The 24,503-nt window shown below is 39.6% G+C and overlaps 1 protein-coding gene across 5 annotated transcripts in view; it reads right to left on the bottom strand.

The window, feature by feature from the left end:
- The window catches only part of NLG-5 (neuroligin 5), a 271,314-nt gene that overhangs the window by 9,694 nt on the left and 237,117 nt on the right, over positions 1-24,503 (bottom strand). For all 5 annotated transcript variants that reach the window (XM_087411741.1, XM_087411742.1, XM_011066032.2 and 2 more), the window contains 3 exons: positions 15,654-15,951; positions 12,357-12,509; positions 10,267-10,467 (listed from right to left, as the gene is read on the bottom strand). In XM_087411741.1, coding sequence (XP_087267867.1) covers positions 10,267-10,467; positions 12,357-12,509; positions 15,654-15,951 — 652 coding nt within the window. The remainder of the gene's footprint in view (positions 1-10,266; positions 10,468-12,356; positions 12,510-15,653; positions 15,952-24,503) is intronic.

Genomic DNA, 24,503 nt, shown 5'->3' with positions numbered 1-24,503 from the left:
TCCAACATAAACATTCGCGTATCGTTGATGCGTAGTACAAATATTTGTATTTTATGACTTTACACGCCCGACATTCGTGCATACTCGTTTAATTTCTCGCAAGTGACATTTGTTTGATGTAGCAAATCGCCGGGGCCGAGCAACGTTAGCGGATATATTTATTGTCAATGTTTATTATCCGCGATTTTCTTCGTTAGAGCGAAAAGTTTTCGATTAAACAAAAGCTGAGATTAAGTCGTCTGATTTTTCCGAATTTTTCCTCTATATTGGAGAATCAGCAATCACAGCTCCAATATTTTGCAATACGTGAAATTCCTGGCTTCTTCCTCTTCGTAAATGTACTCGTATCATAAATACATTATTGTCTACGAAATATTGTTATCATCCCATTGGCGCATTCATAGAATGCGCCGGAGATATTCCTTCGCCAACTACTTAGAAAACGTCGCATCTCATTATATTAAATCTGTTCGTCGCGGTACTATTCCAAAACGGCGAACAGCGGATGCGTTTAACGAAGAATTTCTGCTGCCAACGAGCCGTAAAACCGGAAAAAAAGTCGCGAAGGAAAAGAGCGACGATGTAAGAAGACTCCACGCACGGTGGAGATCCCTCTCATCTTCATACATATCGCAGTTATATTTCTGAGACGCATTCGGAAAGAGTGTGTGCGCGCATACGCGGTGACCCGAAGTACCCCTTTTAGCTGCTTTATCGCTATTATTATTAAGAGGTGCCGCCTGATGCATACTATCCACCCCTCTGGAGCGTTGCCAATGCTGCGATACGTTTGCGGATGAGCCGGAAGGAAAATACGGATAATCCATCGCCGGTAGATCCCACAGCTAATCTTTTAAGGGGATCCTAAACTGAAGACCGAACTTCGATGGGATCACTGTTTTACAGATTTAATGGAACTTACACACGTACGATTTACGTGACATCGACACACCACTACTGCATTAATATCGTACGTGTTTCCACATTGGAAAGAAATTATAAAGTTTAATAAATATTTTTGTTGGAATATTTTAGTTTGAAGCAAATATTTATTAAATGTATATCTATTTGATACAAAAACATCAATTTCATTTGAACTATCATTTTTGTTATCGAATAAATATTTATGTATTGCATTGTAAAAGTTTCAGAATTATTCGAAGAAATATGTTAAGATTTAATAAATTTCTTTTTCAGCATGAATTTTCGTATCAAATTAGGTGTTAAGTTTAAGAACTCGACGTTGTTTCTTCAAGCATTTTACTAGTTTTCAGACTCCAATTTCGTAAGTACAGATTGCAGAGCTTTTATATTAAGCAAATGTTGTCACGACTTGACAGCTCTGGACGCCATATTGGACTAAGAAATGGTAAAGAACTCAATTTCAAAACATGTTTTCGTTCCCAGCATAAACTCCACCTATCAGATTAGTATTAATACATTTAATACTTTAATTCTGGAAAAGAGTTTCCAAACCAATAAAAGTAATACACGAAATCCTTCATAAAAATTATTGCAACGTTTAATCGGGAAAAAAAGATTCCCTTTAAACGCGAAACGTTCCATCTGATTTTCAGTAGTTATCGTCAGTCTTCTTCGAAATTCTACAATTCATGATTTCGAATATCTGCACTTTCTTCCCGATTGCTTCGTGTAGCGACTGGCGCTGGGACCAATTATTCCGATCGTGCAATGGTCTCTCCGTACCAGATACGACGCGGAACGTCCATTTCGCTGTTCGACGTCGACCGTGTATCGTGCGGCTTGATAATAGACATCGGGCTGCGTTACTTCCCTTATTTCTGTGAGGCACGTTCACGCAGGGATCACGGCCACGAGAAACTCGATTTATTCGCTTTGATAGCATCACGTCGATTTCCACAATCGCGGATTGACTATTGTACGTTGATTCGACGTGCGCGCTGCTATTCGTGATAGAAGATCGCTTCGATCAAAGCCTCCCCTTTCTTCGTGATTTTATAATAGCAACATCGTTGAACCTTTTTCCCCTTAAAAAAAATCTCCTTTATCACGTTATCTCAAATCGTGTCTTTATTCTCTTAATCTCAGATATACGCTTTTATTTATTGTCGACTAAAAGAAACGAAGTGCGTTTACCGCCTGCCGAAATAAACGACTCGCCTCCATGGATCCTGACTCTTCGCCTCACAATTACTCCATTTTTCACCTCGTCCAGTGCTATTGCCGGCTTGTACTTTGGAAACGTATATTAATAAATGTTGCGGAAGAAATACGGTCGCCATTTCTACAAAGGGGCGAAGAGCCGGTCAGTGGCCACCGCGCCTTCCATCGCGCAGACGACATTAGCGTCGCCAGGGTTAACGCCCTTAAACTGTCACGTTAAACCACGATATTTCACCCAGTGCCCTGCCCTCGTCCGCGCTTTCTCCCGCCCCCATCGTTTCGCGACTAGCCTCGTTTCGCCAGCCAGCTACCATAATTCCTCCACAATGTCATGTCCACGATACGAGAGTGTCGCGTTGTGTTGCGTCGCGACACGTCGATGAAATTTCGACGCATCGGGGGTGCCAGCCCATTTGGTGGTTACTCGATCTCCTTCACGTCTCTCATCATGGCGCAATCATCGAGAATTCGCCTCATTCATCAGCTCGGCGACGCCCGGCGTCGTGGCGCCGGTTGAAGAGAACGAACCTAGCAAATTGACAACGGTGTCCTCCTCGCGCTTCTTGATAACGAGAATAATGAGGTTTCTCTCGGTGAGCGCGATGAAACAGACCGCTGGGAGAGAAAAAAAAAACGAGAGGCGGTCGGCGGAAATTGTATACTTTTCGTTAGCGAAGCGGCGAAAGATTAAAGGTAAACAAGAAACAACGGCGCGTTATGGTGGTAATCAGGCCGGCTTACATCCGGAGATGGATTTTCTCGGAACGAGCGCCGAGCATCGAGCAACTAGCTGGCTGATCGTCATTCAGGAACGCGAGTGACCAATCGAGATTTCTCAATGGCTTGCATATTTCCTCACATAGTTATATTCCGTGATTTCCATTCGAATTTTTGTTGGATATCACTCAGTCGAATGCCGGAGGTGTCTCTCTTCGAGATTTAGAATTCTATCACAAATAAGACTAAATCACATTCTCTTTAAATATGAAATAATGAATATTGCTGACATTATTAGTTTTAAGTATGTCAATGGGTAATCAGTGAAATTCAACTGAAAAAGAAAGTATCAAGTTTGCGTATTATATAATTAAAATGCTGAAAAGGAAAAGAAGTTTGAGCATTATTATGATTAAAATATTAGGTGTTGGAATTAATTCGTAGCGTTTTACAAGTGATGGGAAGTACTTTCATTAATGTATTTTTTAATGCTCATGTGAAATAAATAACATTCTTTCATTAAAAAACGCTACGAATTAATTCCAACACCTAATAATTAAAATAGATATTTTTGCGCGTCAGTTTTAATACCATATATACTGAATTTATACTATTACTAAAGCAAGATTAAAGATTGCGATTAATTTTGTTAGTTAAATTTCATTGTGAATTCACTGATTATTCAGTGGCATTGAGACTGATAATTAGTATCCAGATTTAGAAAGTTTAGATAAATTTTTAATCATTTGATCACAAAAGATAATCCTATCGACAGTACATAAATGTACCTCGCTAATTTTTATGGAAAAATGGATTTCGTTCGATCCGAGCTTTCCAATCCCAAACGATGGAGGATTTTGCGTAAAATACCACTATGTGGACAAAGTTAGTAGTTATGAGCGCGAATGATTTTTATTTTTTTAAAAGGTTTGATTTTCCAGCGTTCGTTAAATGGGATAAAAAATAATAAATTAAAAAGACGTATTTGTTCCTGGCCAACAGTTTTACTCTGATATTTCACTGGGGTTGGAAAAAATTTGACGTTCATCATACGCGGGTTACGCGATATTCATACATCAACAATATTGATGCCTTTTACGGGGAAAAGCATTAGTATCAACGATGTCCATTTGCAGATGTTAAGTCATCCAAAAACCATAACTTTATTCGTAAAAATATTATTTTCTCTAGACAGAAGAAAGATGAAGGCGTTTATTCTTACTGACAAAAAAACAGAGAGAAAAGATAGAGGAAATATTGTTCGTTGCGTTGGTTCTACGGAAGCAACTTGAATTTTTATCCAATTCTGAAGAATCTTATTTGGTTGGGATGTAAATTATACTTTGAAAGGAAGCGACGCAAAATACGGCAGTTCTAATTTATTTTCTTCGTTCTCAGGGAGTGCAAAAGGCTGCAGAACGGAATGTCCATCTACTTACTTCGCGACCACGACTTCAAGGATCGTCGTATCGGGACATACTCTCACGATTCTCTTGCTTCCCATGACGGTTCAACCGACATTCCGCATGTAAATTACTTCGTACGTCTCGTGAAAATTCTATGAACACGTACAGACCTTCGGGAGCGCTATACTGATTGAATTAAGTTTGAACACGTAAGAGCGAAGACTGTTCGGAGCAGATTGCGCAACACACTTAATTCTGAGCTCTTCATTAAATTCTAACGTTTATTAATTTTATTGAAACACTAGGTTTATCGTCGTGAAAAAGTTAACGATAATTTTAAAAGCGTGTGCGCAAACGTGTGGGAAATAAATAAATTTTAATTTAGCTTCAACAGTTTTATTGTTGAATGCATATTGTTGACGCAACGTGCTTGAATGTCGAATAAAATGATGACAGGTGTGTCGGTTAATAATTCAATAGTTTGAAAATAATTTAATAACGTTACATCGAAATTTCGTGCGTTAGCGGCCTATCAAAAAACGATTTTAGCGATCGTCGAAATGATAGAGTAACACGCCGAAATCAATTCCATATCCGGCGATTGTACGTGGACCAATAACGACGCGGTTCTCCGAAAATCCGGGAAATGGTCTCTCTACCTTTTTTCTTTCTCTTTTTTTTTTGCACAACGTCACCAGGACGTTTCTCTCCCCGGTTATTTTTGTCGGTAACGAACTGCAAAATAGAACGAAGGGAGTGTGCTGCGCGAAACGGAAGACGCGAAGGTAGAAACGCTGTTTGGAAGCTATTTTTATGACTTATTGTTATGCGTGGTATTGCATAGCGCTTGGCTTTTCTCGCCGTATACCATTCCCTCGGGACACGAGAGAAACCCACTATACATTTCTAATCATAATAAATTTTAATAACAAATTTCGTAATTATTTTTTGAAACACGAATGTACATTTAATAACAAGATAACGAATTAAATTGCACGAAGAATTTGCAGAATTATAATAACTTACTACATTATTTTTCTTTGTACATTGAAAGTCTGTTGATCCACTAAGCTTGACTGATCCGTTTTCATGCGAGATATTTTCAGAGAATGAAATCCTCCTATCCTCTCTTCCTTTTTTTTCGCATTTGCACAAATATAATCTGAAACGCTTGAGTTGCCATAACCGGGAGACTTATACGTCTCAGGGTGCAGCGAATCAGACAATTGCCAGGAATCACACTCGGTTGCCTCCTTGATTACTCACGAAGCCAATCGCTCGTATCTCTGGTTCGTGAGAGCCGTGAAACTGCCAGAGGAACAGACGCGAGGTAGAGACTGCAACTCTAAAAGAGACGATGTTACCGTCCAAGAATTGAAGAATCCATACACACACAAACATGATACGCGTGTAACAGAGAAGACATTTCAAGGCGTGTTGCACACGCTTGGATCTTCGCTCATAAAAAATTACAACGGGGGGAAACGATAAATCGAGACTGTCTCTCTACGCCATGAGAAGCTTATTTCTCTTGTCTCTTCCCGGGCGATGATACGTAACGTCGACAGTCTTCTCGGGATTGAGAAAGGGAAGCGGGAAAACCGCACCCCAAACACCCTTGGGAAGGCTAGAAGAAGTGACTTTCTGAATTACACGAGAGATCGATGTAATACGAAACGTTTATGTCTTCGGTGGTAGAGCCATGGTCTTCATTTATCATCGGACATCGAAATCCGCCGAAGGCAGACAGCAGCTAACGGCGGGAAAGCAATCGTACCTTCGACGGCTAGTTATCGACGGGAAACCCAAACCGATCGTTTTGCAACTTTTTACGCAACGCCGGGCAAAGCCATTAGCCGTTCCCCGTGTAATCGTATCGAGTACAACAAAATGCATCGGCAAAAAGCGGATTGCACGGGAACACCGCGTGTGGATACCGCGAAAAATCGTTGGGAATCAACGTAACACCCGAATCGATTTTACACTAGTTTCGGTGCAACTTAATCCAAAACTCTTGTTACGTTACACTTTTACCATCGAATATAACTAACAACAACAACGTATATAACGCATTCTTGCGAGTTTTCTCATAACTATGTGTCATCACGATATATAAGGGTCTATTAATATTTTTGCAGCGTCGCGGTCAAGCGGCAACTCTCATCGACACTTCTCCATTTATTCCACTCAGTCTCTCATTAATTTTGCATAACTATAAGTCCTATAGACCGACCGAGTGCAACCGCTTGGGCCGCATCTCGTTGCAATATTAAGCATCTACAGACGATGCATTCGCATCTGCCAGAGAAGCTAATGTCGTTTGTCTGAAGTAAAGTGAGAGAGTAGATCTCTCCCTGGTACAATCCTCTTCACGCGATCAACGATCATCTCAGAATTCCGTGGTTCTCGAAAGCCTCAAACATTTCTTGAGTACTCGCGTGAAAAGAAAATTACATGGAAAAAAAATTCAGACTTTTCTCTCAGCAACGGATTAAAAATCGATGCATCTTCGTTACCGCTTTCCTCGTAACTTCGGCGAAGCGTTTTCTTTTTCGAAAGAAGAGCATCCTCCTGGCACCCGCAATCTCTGACTAGCAGCAGTAAGAAGTATAGAAACCGCACCTGGTCTCGCGGAAACCGCCGGCGGCGCCGACGTCGGAATCGAAGAAGCGGAAAGTGCGGTAAGGTCGGAAAAACGACTGACCTCGACGGCATCCGGGATGCTAAAGAAAAGCGGTTTCCCCGAGGGTCTGTCCTCCCATCTTCCTCTCTCTTTCTCTCTCTTTCTTTCACTCATTCACTCTAAGATCGGAGTCGAGCCTCGAGAGGAAGGATGGCTCACGGAAGGAATGCACAACCAAGAGCGATGCTCCCTTCTCGAGATGTAAACTGTTTGCGCTGTTTCCTGCACAACCGGAGGTCCGGGAAATGGCCAGACGGGAGAGTGGTTCCGACCGACCACCACAGCGAGAACGACCTCTATTCCCCATACCGCTTATCCTTCGTGTTCCTTCTTAGCGTCCGTTCCGCCTGTCTGAGCGAATACACTTTCGGCTTTTCCCTATCAATGGTGACAATTTTGAAATTGAGGAGTTTCTCGCAAAAGGAACGATGCTGCTTTTCGTTTAACTATTCTATTAAAATTTTTAATTAATATATCATCATGATTTATTTAATTTTGTCTAAATAAAACGATTATTTTTTAAAATAAAAATTAAGAGCAAGATTAATAACTTTAAATAAATTATATATATATATATCGACTTTTAAGTAGATAGTTTAAAGATACGCAAATTTTGTCTTTTGATTATTTATGATATATTCATTTTTATAAAAATTACAAACAACTAAATTGGATACGCTATACTCAAGTTTCATAGTGGCGTTTAAGAGTTAAGTTTACATTAGTTATACTCTTATGAGGTAGAGAAATATAATAAAAATAATAAGCTTTAAAATTTCTAAGCATCTGAACAATACTTTACTTACATTTTTCTTTTCCTCAACACTACTAAATTTGTAATGTTAAATTATACCCACAATTTGAATTATTTTTAATCACTTTTATAAGTCGCCACTGCTTCTATTCAATATAATATTAATCTAACTAAAACATTGGAGTTAAACAAATTTGATTCAAATTTAGTTTATTATGTACTAAGTGCATAACATTAGTTATGTACTAAGTGCAAACGTTAATATGGACATTGTTAACTTTGAAACTAACCACAGAAATTGATAAGTATATATTTTGATTCATACATATGAAACTAAAAATATCAAAATATTAAAAAACGAAAAGGAAAAGAGCTACGAGCCTAAGGTTAATCGTTATAAATTAAAAATTGAAAACGTTAGTAAATAAATATGTCATTTAGTTAAAACATAAACTTTAATTTATCGATAATAAACAAACGTTTCGATCCCTATTGGATCATTATCAATGTTAACAAAAATAACGGTGAAATTATTAGGTGTTGGAATTAATTCGTAGCGTTTTTAAATGAAAGAATGTTATTTATTTCACATGAGCATTAAAAAATACATTAATGAAAGTACTTCCCATCACTTGTAAAACGCTACGAATTAATTCCAACACCTAATATTACAAAGAGAAAATATATAAATAATTATTTGTTATTGTCACTGAACTGTTTGTTTATTGCCGATAAATTAAAGTTTTATATTTTAACTAAATGACATATTTATTTAGTAACGTTTTCAATTTTTAATTTATTGAACCTTAGTTAATTTATTAATTGACCTTAGGCTCGTAGCCCTTTTCCCTTTTCGTTTTTTTAATTTTATTGAACCTTATTAATATCAAAATGTTATTTAACTCAAGAGATTGAGTTACCATTGCTCCTTTGATATATGACAATAAAGGTTTTATAAAGAACACTATTATATATATAGAATAAGGTTGAAATAGATAATTTTAGGAAATTGTGCTATTTCGAAATTATTGCGGTTGTGGAACATTTAAGCGTGCCAAATCGAATGAATCTGGACCATCGATTATGCAAAGCGTATGGGTAGCGAAACGGTCGCAGCGTTAGTCATAATTTGCCTGATTGGCGCGGAATTAGTGTCCAACTATATCACACGGTAATCGCGTTCGCGTGGATTTATCGCACGGCGATGTATTTACGATGCTTTTAGCGTCCTTGCTTTTGTTCTACGCGCGTTCCGAGGACCATGCATTTTTATTATTGCGCAATTCCCTCGCCTGAGTAGCTATACCGCGGAGAATCCCGCGATCACCTGAAGGGACAAAGGCTGGGAGGATCGTTCAATTTTGGCTGGTGTTGTCCAACGACGATAAAAAAGGGAAAAGGAGAGGAAAAAAAAAAAGGAAAAGTCTCATCTCGCTTTCTCCTCTTATCGAATAAAATGGAGTCCTGTAATTTGTCACCCCGAGCTTGGTGATGTTTTTTTGAGAGGACGGACCAACCCTTCGGTTGTCTCCTCCATGAGATCCTCGCCAACTAATCCCTGGACGATTAATCTACCGAAGGTCCTGCAAATAGCGTCTCCTCGTTTCTAACCTGCCGGTTATTTCGCCAGGAGTTTTCAGCGAAATCACCGCCGATAGGTGGAATTGATCGAACCTCCGATCGCTCAGCCTCTCGTTCGAATTTCATGTATGTATTTTACGCTGAGCGAAACGGTATTGGTATCATTTTTCATTGTGTTTTCTTGTCATAAACAACAACGTTATTAATACGTTAGCGACGTAAATATTGGATCAAGTTACTCGACAAGCAAATATTTCTGCCGCCCTCAACACCCAGTGTTTATACCGCGCTGATCGAATTGATTTATTTTATATCCCAATAGTTCATCGCTTGGAGCAACCGATGAACTGTTAATTCTGATGACGCAGTGACAGCATTAAGCTGTCAACGGGGATTCGATGGTGCGCATGAAAAGGAATAGTGATGTATCAATTCGCAAAAAGTATATGTATCGATGGGTCAAAATTAAATGAAACGGAAGACATATGATGTTCTTATTCTTATAATAATATTTAGAAACTCTGGTTTTTTTGATCTCTAGAATCTCCGGCTCTTCAGCTGACGAAAAAAAAATCTGCGACTGCTCAAAAGTTTGATAATCTTTTTTTAGGTACGCGCATCGGTTTTCCTTCAATTTCGAAAAAAAGTTTTTTTTTTAGAGAGCATACTATAAAACAGTAACAATTTTGATAGTGGCAATCAATCTCCGGCAAGATAATAGGATCTCTGATAGAACAGCTATTGATCTCCAATGGAACACTAGTCGAGAGGTGGCAACCGTGGTCTAGATACGCAAATCGTTTGCAAACATAAGTTTCTTCCGTGTCTCTCTCTCTAATTGCTAGAAGACGTTTAAATCGTAAGAACGTTCCGTTAAAACAGGATTCTGCGGAATTCAACATTTCGTGCGCGGTGTACGCGAGCGTTCAGACGGAGTTCGAAGGATTAATTGCTAATTGCGCTAAGAATTCCTCTCTTACCTTTGCTGTAAGGAGCGAGCAATAGCAAATTCACCAGCGCCGCTCCGGTATCGTGGCCCATTAGAGTTATCCGTGTTGGATCGCCACCGAAGGCGCCGATGTTTTCACGCACCCAACGGAGTCCCATCGTGATGTCCTTTAAAGCCAAATTCCCGCCGGATCCGCTCGTTCGGTCAGGGAACGGACGAGTCCTCAAGAATCCTGGAAGGACGCCAAATCGTTCGCGATTTAACCATTCTCACGGATCATACGATATCCTTCTTTTATTGCATTTCTCTCTTTTTTTGTTTTGCCTATCGTTATCACGCAACATTTGCGATAGCGTTCATTTGATAAAATTTTGCCAAATTTCCATTCGCCATGAAAGCGACTTAAATTCATGATATCAAATTATACGTAATTTAAATTATTTTAAAATTATTTTTATAGATCGCTATTATTTCTACTCAATGTGTCGTTAATTTAGCTAAAATAATAGAATTAAACAATTTAAATCCATTCTTTTAGATAAATTAAATCAAGAAATGTGTTAATTCAAACAACATTAAGAAATCTTTATTTAGACCATATATGTGAGAAACACAATCGATACTAGAAAAATGCTTATTTACGAAACTGGATTTTCATTGCTTTAAATAATTCAATCTTGAATTATTAATATACGCTATATATGTACTTGCATATATACCATATTGTAGTCTTTTTAGAACTGCGCGCCGAATTATTTTTCCGAACTATAAAACGCAATTAAAACTACTATGGTAATCGCGAATTAAATTGACAAGCAATTTAATGATTTGATGCTACCATCAAGCATCATATTATAAAGATGTTAATATGTTGAAACTGTAATAAATTTATTGCGAAAAATATTACCTCGGCCGGGAAGTTTAATTCAAATTTAGTTTATTATTTACCAATTACATACATTAATCTAAATACTGTTTATTAGTGTTAATCTAAATGCTGTTTTTAAAAGTAAGCAATTTGACTACAGAAATGAGTTGATGTGATAGTTATTTTTTTTTCACATGTTACGTATTAAATCCATCACATCATGACATAAGCTGTACAAGTATAGTATAAGGCCATTGGACCAATGAGACATAAAGACGCCAAATTCATTTACATAAGCTGTTCATTGCTACAGCAACCTTATGCTATGCTTATGCAGCTTATGTCATCTTATGTGTGATGGGCTTTAAAATAATACATTTCGACACATTTGAAAGTTAAAAATAACTATGTTGTTTAACTTAAGAAATTAATTTAAACGTTTGATTTTATAATATATAGTTTGATTTTATAATATTTAATAATGTGTGTTTTCAAATTAAGAAATAAAGATTTTTCTGATTATGAGAAGCGGAGAATTTCATTAAAAAAATTTAAGAGAAGCATAGAGAGGAACAAGCGTGAAGATTTGATTTAATGTTTCATAACTGCGATAATTAAACGAAGCGTATAAATATTCGTTACGCTATTAAGTCATAAACCAAGGAAGTTTAACAAGTAAATAGATAGAATTGACATTTTCGGACTTTCGTATATCCTCAGCGCACTACGACAGAGATACATTTGTGGGTCTTCAAAGTGCCAATATTGACTTAAGAATGTAAATGGTTTCTACGAAGCTATCTCTCTATTTCGGAGAGAGTATAGTAGTTAATGATACGAACTTACTTTCGGGGAAGTGGGAGTCGTAATAAACGCGCTTTCTGCGTTGTACAGAAATATAGTGCAACTTTTCCAATAATTGACGCTTCTTTACTTAGATATTTATGTTTTCCAATGTTTCTCTAGTAACATAATTATAATAAAAAAAAAATCGACTAATTATTTATCCAAACACATTATTCAGTATAAAAAATTTTTGTCTACAAATTATTAAGTACAGCAAACTCAGAGGTAAAGAAAGTTCTAAAATAAACAAATAAAATTTCAGAAATTGCAAGGTAGAAATTAAGGTATCTTGACGCAAGATGGATGTTATTTGGAATTTCTTTGTCCGTGGAATGTTGCGTCAGAAGGTTCGCTTAATGAAAATGCTTTCGGGGATGCGGGACGGTTGATTAAAGGGTAGCACGTACCTAAGATGCCGAGACGATAGTTGAGCGTGATCACTATGACGTGGCCGGCGCTAGCCAAGACCGATCCATCGTATAAGTTACCCGATCCCCATTCGAAACTTTCACCGTGTATGTACACCATCACCGCATACGGCGCCTCCAGTCCTCGAGATCCTGAAAGCAAGCAGGCAAATGGGGGTCCGCGTCGCTCTTTCATTTTCTTCCACGAATAAACCTCTTATCCGTATAAACCTTCCATTGACAGATCCAGCTTTTCCCGTAATACCGCACATTATCGTTTACGTAGCATTATGCTTACACCCCTCTTTCGTTTTATCCCTCTTTCTCGTAAGCGAATCGCAAATGTAAAGCAACGGATTGCGCCTAGCCGAGCTTCCATCGTTTTAAGAGTGTCGTTCTTCTGCGCGCGTTTGCAACTTCGTTTTGCGATATTGTTTATACTCTGGCTAAATTCACTCCCAGGTCTCTCCTCTTTCCCCTCCCCCTCTCCCCGCGAATGTTTCGTTTTTCCTATGAACGTAAAATGAAATCCCTACAGCCAATTAGTCGTTTTCGCCGTTTGCCACCTGCGCAATTAAGATAACTAATTGCATCGCATAATCCGCGCTAAGCATCCAAATTCTCTACGAGCTCGTCACGTCTTTACACGGTCTCGCGAAATCGTCAGAAACGAGCAGATCTATGTATGGTATTCGCGATTCGTTGCACGTAAAACGACCGTGAGAGAAAAATCGCGCAGCGCGGGTCAAAACTGTTCATTTACCAAGAGAGAGAGAGAGACGAAGGGGAAGAGCGACGGATGTGCTTCGCTTTGAACAACTTCGTGGCACCGATCGATCGTCGCTGCCACAAATTTATTTACGTGGCAAAGTCGCGGCGGCAACTTTTCACGCGCACAAATAAGCGTATCTCACGATACGCGGTTTACGCGAGATACAGAGAGATTCGTCCAGAACGCAGAATCTTCGCGCGGATCCGCCACGGCTGTCGTAAACGCTACCGATACACGATTTGGAAAATCGTCCCGATAAAACGCATATCCCTTTTTTTAAACGCTCGTCTTTTACGGCGAACGTAAAATTTTACGCCGAGAGCGTCGCGTAAGCCGGAACCGAAGGTAAATTAAAGCGAAAAGCTTGTTTTAATAAGGCTTTAGGATTACTCGACGCTTTTTATAGACCTGGGCACGTTCCGAGGTTTTCGTGTTTGTAAGTACTTCGGGTTTAGCGAATCTCCTCTCTCTTTTCTTCCTTTCTTTCCACCCTAATCTTCTATGTACACGTCTGCATCAGCTGGGTTTCGAGATTAAAAGTTTCCATTTAATTGATAATCGTCTCAGCAACCAATAAACCAGGAATACGCATTTATCCATCCATCGCGTCGCAACTAATTAATGTCTGTCTGTTATACGATTTATACTGGGTACATCAGATTACCTGTCTGGGGAGACATCATCCTAAACTATCACGGGAGATGGCTTTCACGCGGTGCCAAGTTACGTGAGCTCGCAATCATCGTAGTTAGTAATTCAATCGTATCGCGATCTTACTTTGATTATCCGTTAACTCGTAAAACTAGCCCAATTAGTATCGATCAATCCGTGAGTACTGCTCGATGCAGCGCTGCGAAGCACTGTCTTTATCGATTACGGGATACCAATCGATATTTGTCTTATCAAAGCTGTGCTTGGCGTGCGATCGTATATTAAGGAGCCGTTTAAAGCGACCGTTAATCGAGCCTCTAATCGTCACGAAATCCGTAACTGAAATCTGAACCTGAAATCACCTAAAAGCGTCATATAAGAGAGATCGTACGCGCAGCTCTCGGTGAAATTTTTCACCGAAAATTGGAATTCTTTACAAAGCGAAAATTCTGGGATCTGATTGATTTACAGTCGCTTTCCCCGTAACGAAAATTCGATTGAGAGATTCTTTTTTGATCGGCTTTTTTTTACGGGCTTCTTACTCTCCTCTATCCGTATCCTGTGTTATTCGCGTAGCTTGCGCGAATTTTCAATCCTTCTTCCTTTTTCCTTTGTAGCCCGACCGAGGTTACGGCGCAGACCGGCCGCTTTACGTTGCAAATTCGCCTCTATCTTTCATCGCGCACCGAGTAACGTGCGACGTAACGCATGCGGCTGCTCCCAGGTTGATACTACCCGGCATAAAGGTATACTAATTACTTTAGGACTAATTACTTTAGGAAGCAACTTGTGCCATGTAATACTATACGGACGCATAAATTGTCGGCTCCGATAGATAATATAGTTGAGAATTTCAGGAGCCGAATTATGGCCGCGCGGCTTCAAAACTTTATAACGTTCCAATGTAACGTATTGTTTTCCGGCATATAAAATTCTTTTTAATCGTATAAAATTAACCTCGGTCGATTGCATCTCCTGGACGTCTTCCTGTCGATACATAATTTTAAGCGTGAAATCAATTTAAGTCTTTTCTTTTGCGCCCCTTCATAATCACAATGAACGAGCGCGTTGAACCATTAAAAGTTATTAATTTTTTATTACAGAACTTTAATACAGAATTTTTTTATTTAAGAATTTATAACGGATATATACGTGCGTGAGTTCCCCTTGAAATAAATATCGATCGAGACTTGATAATTGAGTTGCAACGCTCGTAAACTGTGCTGCTTGAATAAATAATAATAAGATGTGAAAAATACATTATTTATTCAGATAGTAAGAGTTGAACTTTCATTAACTCAATGTGGAGTAGCTTTACTACCTTCCCGAAGAGTAAAGACCTTCATTAAAACTTATTATCCCTTTTATTCTGTCAGAACTGAGAAACTTTACGTTACTGCCGAGGTACTTTAGGCGACAATAGAAACGTAATTTTGCATAGCCCCTCTTAGAATATTATTTATCGTATGACCTTGCCCTTCTTTCGTAAAAAAAGAAACCTTCTTTCTCTCTCAAAAGACATTACGTCATAATTTAATTCCTAATGAACGGAAGTATTACGAGAAAGTGGATCACGCAATGTGCAATGAGGAATCACTTATCTAAAATAATTTCAATAACGCTTCTTCAACTTGTACGTAGGTTTGTGTAACGATTAGAGTTATAGCACACAAAAATTTAAGCAGAAAGACGTAACCAATAAGTAAATCAGTCAATCATAGTCGAGAATATAAAACCATAATATAAGCAAGCAATCATTCAACATGTTGATTTCTTCATTACTTACGTCATACTACTTAAGTTTTTCTACGTGCTTTTAATGGCTCTTAATACGATCAAATACTATTAAGTAGAACCGACAAGTGCATTCTTACCGCTTCCGGGTATGTACAGATTGAGGAAGAGACAGTCCTCGCTCTGGTTGGCCAGGAAGACGACCATCTTTTTGAGCTGCTGATACCTGCCTTGCGGCATCTGCAAGAGCGCGGCAGTGTTATTGGTGAGGTCCGGATAATTCTGCGGGCACACCGCGCCGAATGTATCCGCCAGCTTGACACCGTTCCAAGGTATCGGCGAGATCGGAGGACGAAACCTTAAATCTCCTACGGGAGGCGCAGCGTAAGGTATCCCGCGGAACACTTCCACGGGGTCTAAGTGTCGGCTGTTCAATTCCTGCAACGAGATAGGAATAGATACGAATAGATTTAATATCCGCGGCGAACTATCTATATTTATCGATTTCATCGCTATCTATTCTAAAACTGTGACCGATATCTATCTCCGAGTTTTATCGGAGATACAACGATGTCTGTATGTATCAGTATTTTATCCCTGGGTTTTATCAGGGTCGCGGTTTTATCGATTCCATTCGGCGTCTTGGGATATCTTTGAAATTGATAAACATGAACTCTCCTTTCTCTTGTTCTTCGACCGTCCGTTCGCGCAAGTAGCTTCTAAAATACGCTTGGATGCTCCTCCACGGAGATACATCGTTCTCTCTGTTCGGGGCACACGGATCTCTCCGGCAGGGAAAAACGGAAACAGACAGCCGGAAAGCTAGAAAAGCTCCTCCTCCTCCTCCTCTCTCTCTCTTTCTTTTTCTACCCTTGCACCCAATATCCATTTCATCCCCTACGCGCGTCGGAAGCGCGAGTGATTCGAAAGATACTCGGCTCGCGTGAGAAGAAGATATGATCCAGCCTCCCTTAAACGAACCGATGATTAAAAACACTGTGCGAAAAGGCGAGCCTTGATTCTCACCTTTGATGAATAAAAAGAAAACTGGAAAAAAAAAAGGAAAAATAAACAAAAAGCGACTCGAATTACAAAGGAAAGTCTTTGGCTATTAGACGATAAATATATGATATACATATATATATTAATTAAATTATAAGATTGAATAATAATAATTGTTTCTTTTAAACGCGACATTTATTTTGAAAATACTCGCGGAAATGAATGGATCTTATAAAGTTCTACTTCTCATGACGTAACTGAGCGGGAAAAATTACTGTTCGGTCGCATCATGGAAACAATTATATTGGAAGGACCGATAGATCTCGTTTGCCGCGGCTCGACTTTAATTGCGTCACCGAGCGCAATTGGAATGGTCCGTCGAAATGGTCGTTCTACGATTCGCGCTGGAAATTACAAAGTTCCCTTAACGTATCGGCGTCGCGTTTTCGTCGCAGGATCGATGAAAAAAATGTGATGTAAAGAGTACGAGAAAGAAATTAAAGAAAAAAAAAAAGAGAAGGATAGACCGAGAAAGAAAAGAAAGAGAGAGGCAAAAATGAGAGTTATTCGATTCGACATTTCCAATTGCATTAAAAATTAAATGCGCGTCATACGACTGCCGATAACAATCGGTGCTTATCGAGGCTCCCATAAAATCCCGGGCGATGATGGCGATGACATAGGATGAAATATTAATTTCGCTTCATGAGTTTGCGAATTTTATTCTGGCTGACGATCTCGTAATTGACTCTCATCCGGCGGTAAAAATATTAAAAAAGGAGAAGATAAATCGACACGTTATGCGTAGGGTAAAAAAACAAAATTTAAAAAAATAACAAGTAAATTCGAGTAAGCGGGAGAGGGAGAGAAAGTTTTGAAATTTCCTATGTACGTGCACGTTCGTCCCGGTTCATGGCGCAGCTTGTTATTTTACGATCACGGCATTCATTTTCGTATTCCCTGGGCGAGCTATCACGTAGTTGGGAAATAAATTCCCATTATGGGAGAACGGTGCAGGGGGGGGGGGGAGAGGGAGAGGGGAGGGGGGCTTAGTGCGAAATCGCAAGAAAATGGAAACACACGGGCGCGTGTGTTCGACGAAAGGGACGCCCCTTTTCGTGAAAAGATTCGCGTGCGAGAACGGCGTTACAAGTACAAGCAGTTTCTCTTCGACCCTACTGCTTTCATCGTACGTCGTTCTTTATGAAATCAGTTCCGTGGTGGGTGAGAGATTTTAACACAGAGAGAGAAAGAGAGAGAGAGAGAGAGAAATTTACAAAAATCTCTCTTACACTTCAGCATTTTCGACGTGACATTTTGTACTCTAATTAATAAAATTTTTATCATTGTCGGATGTTAGTACAAGAGTTCGTTATCCACATCTTATACTAATATCCAATAATAATCAAAAATTTATCAGGATTTTTTTTTTTTTATAAATTAGAGCATAAAATGTCACCGGCCGGAAATTTTTGCACGTCACTGTACATATGCTGTCAGTTGCGGTCCTCTTTGTACATGTCCATATTACATATACATCTGATGACGCACGAATGCACCAGCGCTGCTGCTTGTGAATTAAAAGTCCGAACGCGGGATAAATAGGTCGAGGCGAGAAAATTCGAGATATTAATCTCCGATTGAAGCGGAGGTACGTTTACTCCGTTAACGAATCACCATTAAATCTCCTCGCCGAAATTTGCGCGGCCACGCTTTGATGCAGCACGATCACCCGCGTGTCGTGATTGATGCAGTTTGACACGGCGTGTGTCGAATTCGATAAAATTTAAATATTAAATTGGAGTCCAATTTAAACACGCCTCGATTTCGAGCCTTTGCATTTTACGATATTCCATTTCCCAAAAATAATTACGCACGCTGACCTTTGAAACAAGTTGCAGTTTGTTATTTCAATGACATTAGCGTCCATTAATTGCGCCAATTTGAGATAATGAATGTCACGCAATTTCACAAAAGCTATACTAACATTTTAGAAAATTAGACAATTAACGTTTATCGTGAAACTTTGACGTTGTAAACTTCAATAAGCAAAAAATTCCATCTCGTTATTGCGTGTATTAAAAATTTTCGCTTAGCTTTATACCCGTGATAAAAGATTAATTATTAATTTGTTCCGACAATTAAGAAACCAAGATTAATGCGTACCATGTTTCTACCGCCTATTGTTAGATTCCCACCCGTTTCAATCGAGCGCTTTTCAGTTCGAGTAATAGTCGCGCAATAATCTTATCTGCACGATGGGATGAAACTTATGGCCGGATTATTGCCTCTGTCTGCTCCTTTCGGGCGAGATGCGGAAGGCAGGGGGGGAGGGAGGGTGGCAGAAATGCGGAACGGTTCGTGGGCGGACTGCGTAACGGTGCCCGGTGAATTATTATAATCTCTCGGCGAATAGAACGAATTTTATTTCGAAATCAGTCGCCCGCAGACGTGATCGTAATTCTCATTATTTGCGGAATGCGAAAAAAAAACCGTCTTTTTTTCATACCGAACTGCAAAGTTGGGGATTTACTCCGGCCGGCCGGTACTATAGATTCGCCAGAAGTAATAGACTTTAGGAGACATTAGCATTTCGACGTTTTTTTTCTTTTTTGACAAAAATTCACTTCGACCTACTTGAAAAATTCGTCATTAAAATTAAGATGTATTATACAGCATGTATGTTTGTAGAATTGTCACAAATTCTTCTTCCTAAAATTTCATAATTTTTCCCTGATACTTCAATAATAATTTTGAAATTTTCCGTATTTTTGTTCTGATTTGGAAATCGTTAAGTATCTTACTGGGAACAATTTAATATGTAAATCACTATTAATGTTGCTCACACCGTTTCCTTTTAATTGTTAACTTGATAGTATTCCAAAATTGAGTAAGTATGACACATGCATATTAAATTTCTAAAACCAAGAAATTTTAATTTTTTCAGAAAATTTTGAAAAATTCTCTGATTTTTTCTCAATTTTCCTTACCATTTTCAATTTCTTTGACATTTTTTTCCAATTTTGTGGCAAACCTTCTTCTTGATTTCAACGAGACGACAACTGATTATCCCTCATGTTCTCTCTAAAATACCTTCCTCCCTTTTAAGAGTTTAACAATGAGCCAGGAGTTTGTCGAGAATCTCCAGGACAAGCGAAGAGTTTGAAGGGCAAAGGTAAAATCGTCCGTTTTCTTTTTCTGCCTCCTTCAATGGGACGAAGAAAAGCGAGTATCGGAATAACGAGACGAGAAGCTATCCTGAAATCTCTCTTCTGGATACAAAGTGAAATTGATGGCTCACATTTACCGGCGCACGTGTAAACGGAAACACGTGGGAGAGAAGCGGAGGATGTTACCAGACATTGAAGCGCTGTCGATCCCATCTGCGATGCATCCCAAACGAAATGGTGCTGGTAAAAAAAGTTTATCAGATGTATACGGTATTCGATGTAATGCGTATGGAGTACGTCGAGGTAAGTCGATAGAAAATGGACGTACAACGGAATACGAAACGCAGCGAGAAACGCCTGTTTATCTGAAGACAGGATAATTTCGTGAGGCTTTGCGAATTTATCTTTTCGGTTACATGTATATTTTGCACCACAATTGCAGTATTCGCGCTTGACAATTTGCATACGTTTATTCGTTCCGCGACAATTGTTACCCTAAAGAGATTGTTTACATTTCTCTCGTGCGCGATATTCATTAGGTCCCGCGCATGGAAATGATAACAAGCGAAATAAATTTGGTTACGTTATAAATTACGGATGCAACAGTGAGCGAAGGACAGGCGTAACATCGCTAAAGCGAAGTGAATTAATACCGTGTTTCTGCATATTCGCACGTATACGTTTAATTGTGATAACGGATAGGAGTTTCGCATTAATTAGTGGCGGAAATTATGCTTCGAATTTTATATGGTCGAGATAATATCGCGGTAAAATGTGGTCTCCATTTATAAAATAGAAAATGCGATGTATTTTCTCAATTGGGACGTACCCGATGCTTTAGCTTGGTTTCAACCAAGTCGGGCAGAGGCCGAATGGAGTTGCGAGTTGCGTTGGAAAAATAATTATACAATCCTTATCGAGCTGAATACCGGACTGTAGATGCGGCAACAATTATACAGTTTGTTGTTGTAAAAATTCCAGAAAGATGATTTAAACGGGACGATAAATTACGTAAATTTAGAGGTACAATAAATTATGTGCGCGACAAAGGAAGTCGAGCGGAAAAATGGCGAAGATACGGAGGATTTACGTCAGCCTGCACACACGGTCCAATAACGGTCGTATGGAAGCTTTTGCTGGTGGCGGTGTGTTTCAATGAGTTATAGAGCACATAAATGTAAAAGAAATTTATTAAGCTTCAAAGTCGCGAAACGGCTGTTTCGCAACAAATCTCCCCCGTGAATGCAGCTGGAAATAGACAAGAAGATTGGTCGCGTCCAATGAATGTAAAGGCGAATAAAGACGCGGCCGCAAACGATGGTCAAGTTGCATTTAGTCAAGAGGATTGCCGATTAGAAAGGAGAGATTTATTATGAGGGTAGGCTGGAAAAAAAAAAGAGAGCAACTTTTTTCCCCGCGTATTTATAAAGGATAGCGTAATAAAAAAAAAAAAACAGAAAAAAAATATATCGGCACTTCTCTGCCGAGGAAATATTTCCAAGATTGAAATTCCAAACTAGAGAAATGACGAAGACAAATTTCCGAGTACAAAGGCAAATTGACGAACGTAGTAAGAGCATACGTTAATGCATTTGCAATGCCAATCGGGCCGTTGACAGACGCGGACGTAGTGAAAAAAAAATTCCGCGATGGGATACCAGTAGATGTAGTTTTCGCGGGGAATTATTATGCGTCGTGAAAAATTTGTAAAGCGCTTCAAACGTATGCGTTTCAGTTTCGGAATACGGGATATAACTCGTAAACCGGGCGCGATAATTGTATTAAAAAACGCGCACCTATAAACAATTTTTTTTTCGCGCGCGCATCTCTCTTTCTCTCACTCTCTCTCTCTCTCTCTCTCTCTTCTGTGGATAAAATGCGGATGCGATTAACGCGATTTTCATCTCCGAGATTCGCGTATAAATAAGTGGGAAATTATATTTCCGCTTTCTGTTCGGTGAATTCGGACGTGTTTAATACTCGGATTATGCTCAGCCGGATGGCTTATACGCGAATGCCGAAGAAAGACCGTATCTTCGATAAGGACAATGTCCGAATTAAATTGACCCAGATTCTACTACGAACTCAGCATACGTAGAAAATTCAATATTCAACTGATATGCTTCATAAGGAGAATTAATACATCCTCCAAACGTCGATATATCCTTATCAATGAGATTTTCGTGCCAATTACTAATATTAAGTCATTTATACAAATGATACATACACTTGCATAAGGAAACGCAATTTTGTGATATGATAATTTTTGAAAAAGAATTCAAATTACTATCACTTGGAATAAGAAGATCTTCAATGAAAATATACAAAGATACGTATCACTGAGATTTTATCATACATAAATTAATAAAGATAGTACCACTTGAGTTTTACTTTTTAATTTAATACATTTTTTTTTCGACGAGCACAAATTTTTTATTCTCAGTACCTTTTTCTACCTTTTATGTTTAAAAGGTAATTTTGTACTGTTAATAAATATTACAAACGTCGATGTATCTCTATCAATATCTACGTCCGATGTACGATAAACGTGTATCTCGAACACGACGTAGTCTCGCAAACGCATAACGATAATCGATCGTTCAAGATTCGCATCGCTCAAGATTCAACGGCTGTACGTGCCTGAGGGCGGCAATATGCAAAATAATTCTGCTTATATATCACAGCGGAGGAGCAAGGGACTGAAGGAACGCGATCGCTGTAGTCGGTGCGCGTTTGACAGAGCAATGTTTTCCTCCGGCAAAACGTATGGCGGTCGATCGTGCGAAATGGACCGGTGAACGGCGAACGCGAGCGAGCGGGGCGAACAAAAAACGACAACCGTGAGTTGTGCGGCACGTTACGACGTAATGTAAAGGCCACGAGGCGTCCTGAGCGAAAAAGTTTTCTCGTTATCCATCCATCCGCCCGGGGACTGCTGGGCGAAAAAAGGCCGGTAAATTGCGGATCCACAATTCCCGCCAAAGCGACTGTGTCCCCCGTCTGATCCGCGCGCGGATGTTTCAATCGCGTGAGACGTCGGTGATGGCATTACGAATACACGCGCCCCTACAAATAATCCGTATTCGACGATTTCTCTTTTAGCGACGAGCCGATCCCGGGAGGAAACTTGGTCGGGATATACGAGCAAAATGAGGCGCTGAAGGGGATGAATCGACAGTGGTGGTTCATGTAATACCCACGCGTAAGATCCGCTTTTAGACGTAACTATGTATTTAAAGTGGATCCTTCTACGAATCGCGAGCATGCTTTACTCCAATGCTGCCTACGCTTCAATTATTTCGCCCTTTGCTCGTAGCAGTTATAATAAGCCAACATTGTTCCTCGAAGTATCGAAGTTCCAACGACGCTGCAATATCCTGTATAATTTGTATATATACGCGCGCCTTACACAGACTTGATAAGAGCGCGGAGATGAAATTCCGGGATTGCGCGAAGAGCAACTGGGATTTAACGTTGCTCTCGCGATCCTTTTTCGACGGGGTCGGGCGCGGCAATTTTGAGGGAGAACGGGATTCGTAATTTCGCGAGTGCAACAACGACGTGCAAATATCAAATGTCAGAAAGTTAAATAACACGCGGGGATGAAAGCTCTACGATCCCTTCACGTATAACGTGTCCATGGACTGCGATACGTTATTGTGTCGCCGAACGATATCGGTGGTGATGCACCGCGCGGATTGATACCGAGGCATCAAATTGGCCGATTTCCCCGCAATTCCCCAACTATTCCGCGGCCGCGAATTTATTTTCGCCGATGTGAAGCCACCGGTGGTGGAGATGGCGGGGATATATGCGGTTGACGGTATCCCGCCTGCGGGATACTTTAACGCGAAACGCGAAATTTGCCGGCTCGTATTGCGAGCGAGCGGCGCGGCGCCGAGCCGGCACGAGGTTGAATCATCAGACACGTCCATCGATCCGCCTCTTGTCGATATGAATATCTATTAGACGTAATTGATGTCTACCATCCGGCGTAGCGAATGCCGCGGTAAATGTCAAATCGGCCTCGCCCACTCTGACTGATCGGTGTTGTGAAAACGCTTCGGCTCCGATAGACGAGCTGCCAGCAAATTGTCTGTTGGAAAAATTTCGCTGTCGTGCGGGACATCGAGATATCGAACCGCTTTTAGTTCCCGCTCCAGGCAGCGGCGCGCAGCTATGCGAAGTATATTGGAAGTAGGACGGAGGATAAAAGACAGGGATTTTTCTACTGTGTATACACGTTTCGTATTTAATTATTTTAATTCCGCTCGCGAAATTTCGAGTCTAGCTATAATAAAAGCTTGTACTCGTTGCGAATTCTTTCGCTGTGTACGGTTTGACGAGGATAATTAGTCTTGCTGCTTCTTTCGAGGAAACGCGTGTGCTTGACTAATTGCGAGAGAAAATGTATACATACACGTGTAACTGAAATAACGTCCACTAATCATACAGTGCTATTTTTAATAGAAAATTAAATTGAAAAGTTCTCTATCATTTTGCAATTTTCGCAACAGTTAACGAAATATTAATTTCCAAATATTGCCGAATAAACGGATAAAACGGATCGACACGTATATGACAATTTTAAGATATCTTTTCGTGTTCCTTGTGAAATATTTTTAAGACTTTTCTTAAAGAACTCTTAAAGATATTTTAAAGCTTATACGTCAATAAACATTTTCAGCTCATTGAGTGTGCGTGTGCGCGTGCGTGTAAAGATACGACGAAAAAGTTAACGAGCGCGACGCACGTATTCTTAGTTAATTAGAGCAATAAAAAAAGCCATGAGAAGGATATAAGAGCTATCGGTTGGTA

The sequence above is a fragment of the Acromyrmex echinatior genome, chromosome 12, assembly GCF_024713525.1.
Source record: "Acromyrmex echinatior isolate Ae372 chromosome 12, ASM2471352v2, whole genome shotgun sequence".
Lineage (NCBI taxonomy): Eukaryota > Metazoa > Arthropoda > Insecta > Hymenoptera > Formicidae > Acromyrmex > Acromyrmex echinatior.
This window is presented reverse-complemented; position numbering and strand designations above follow the sequence as displayed.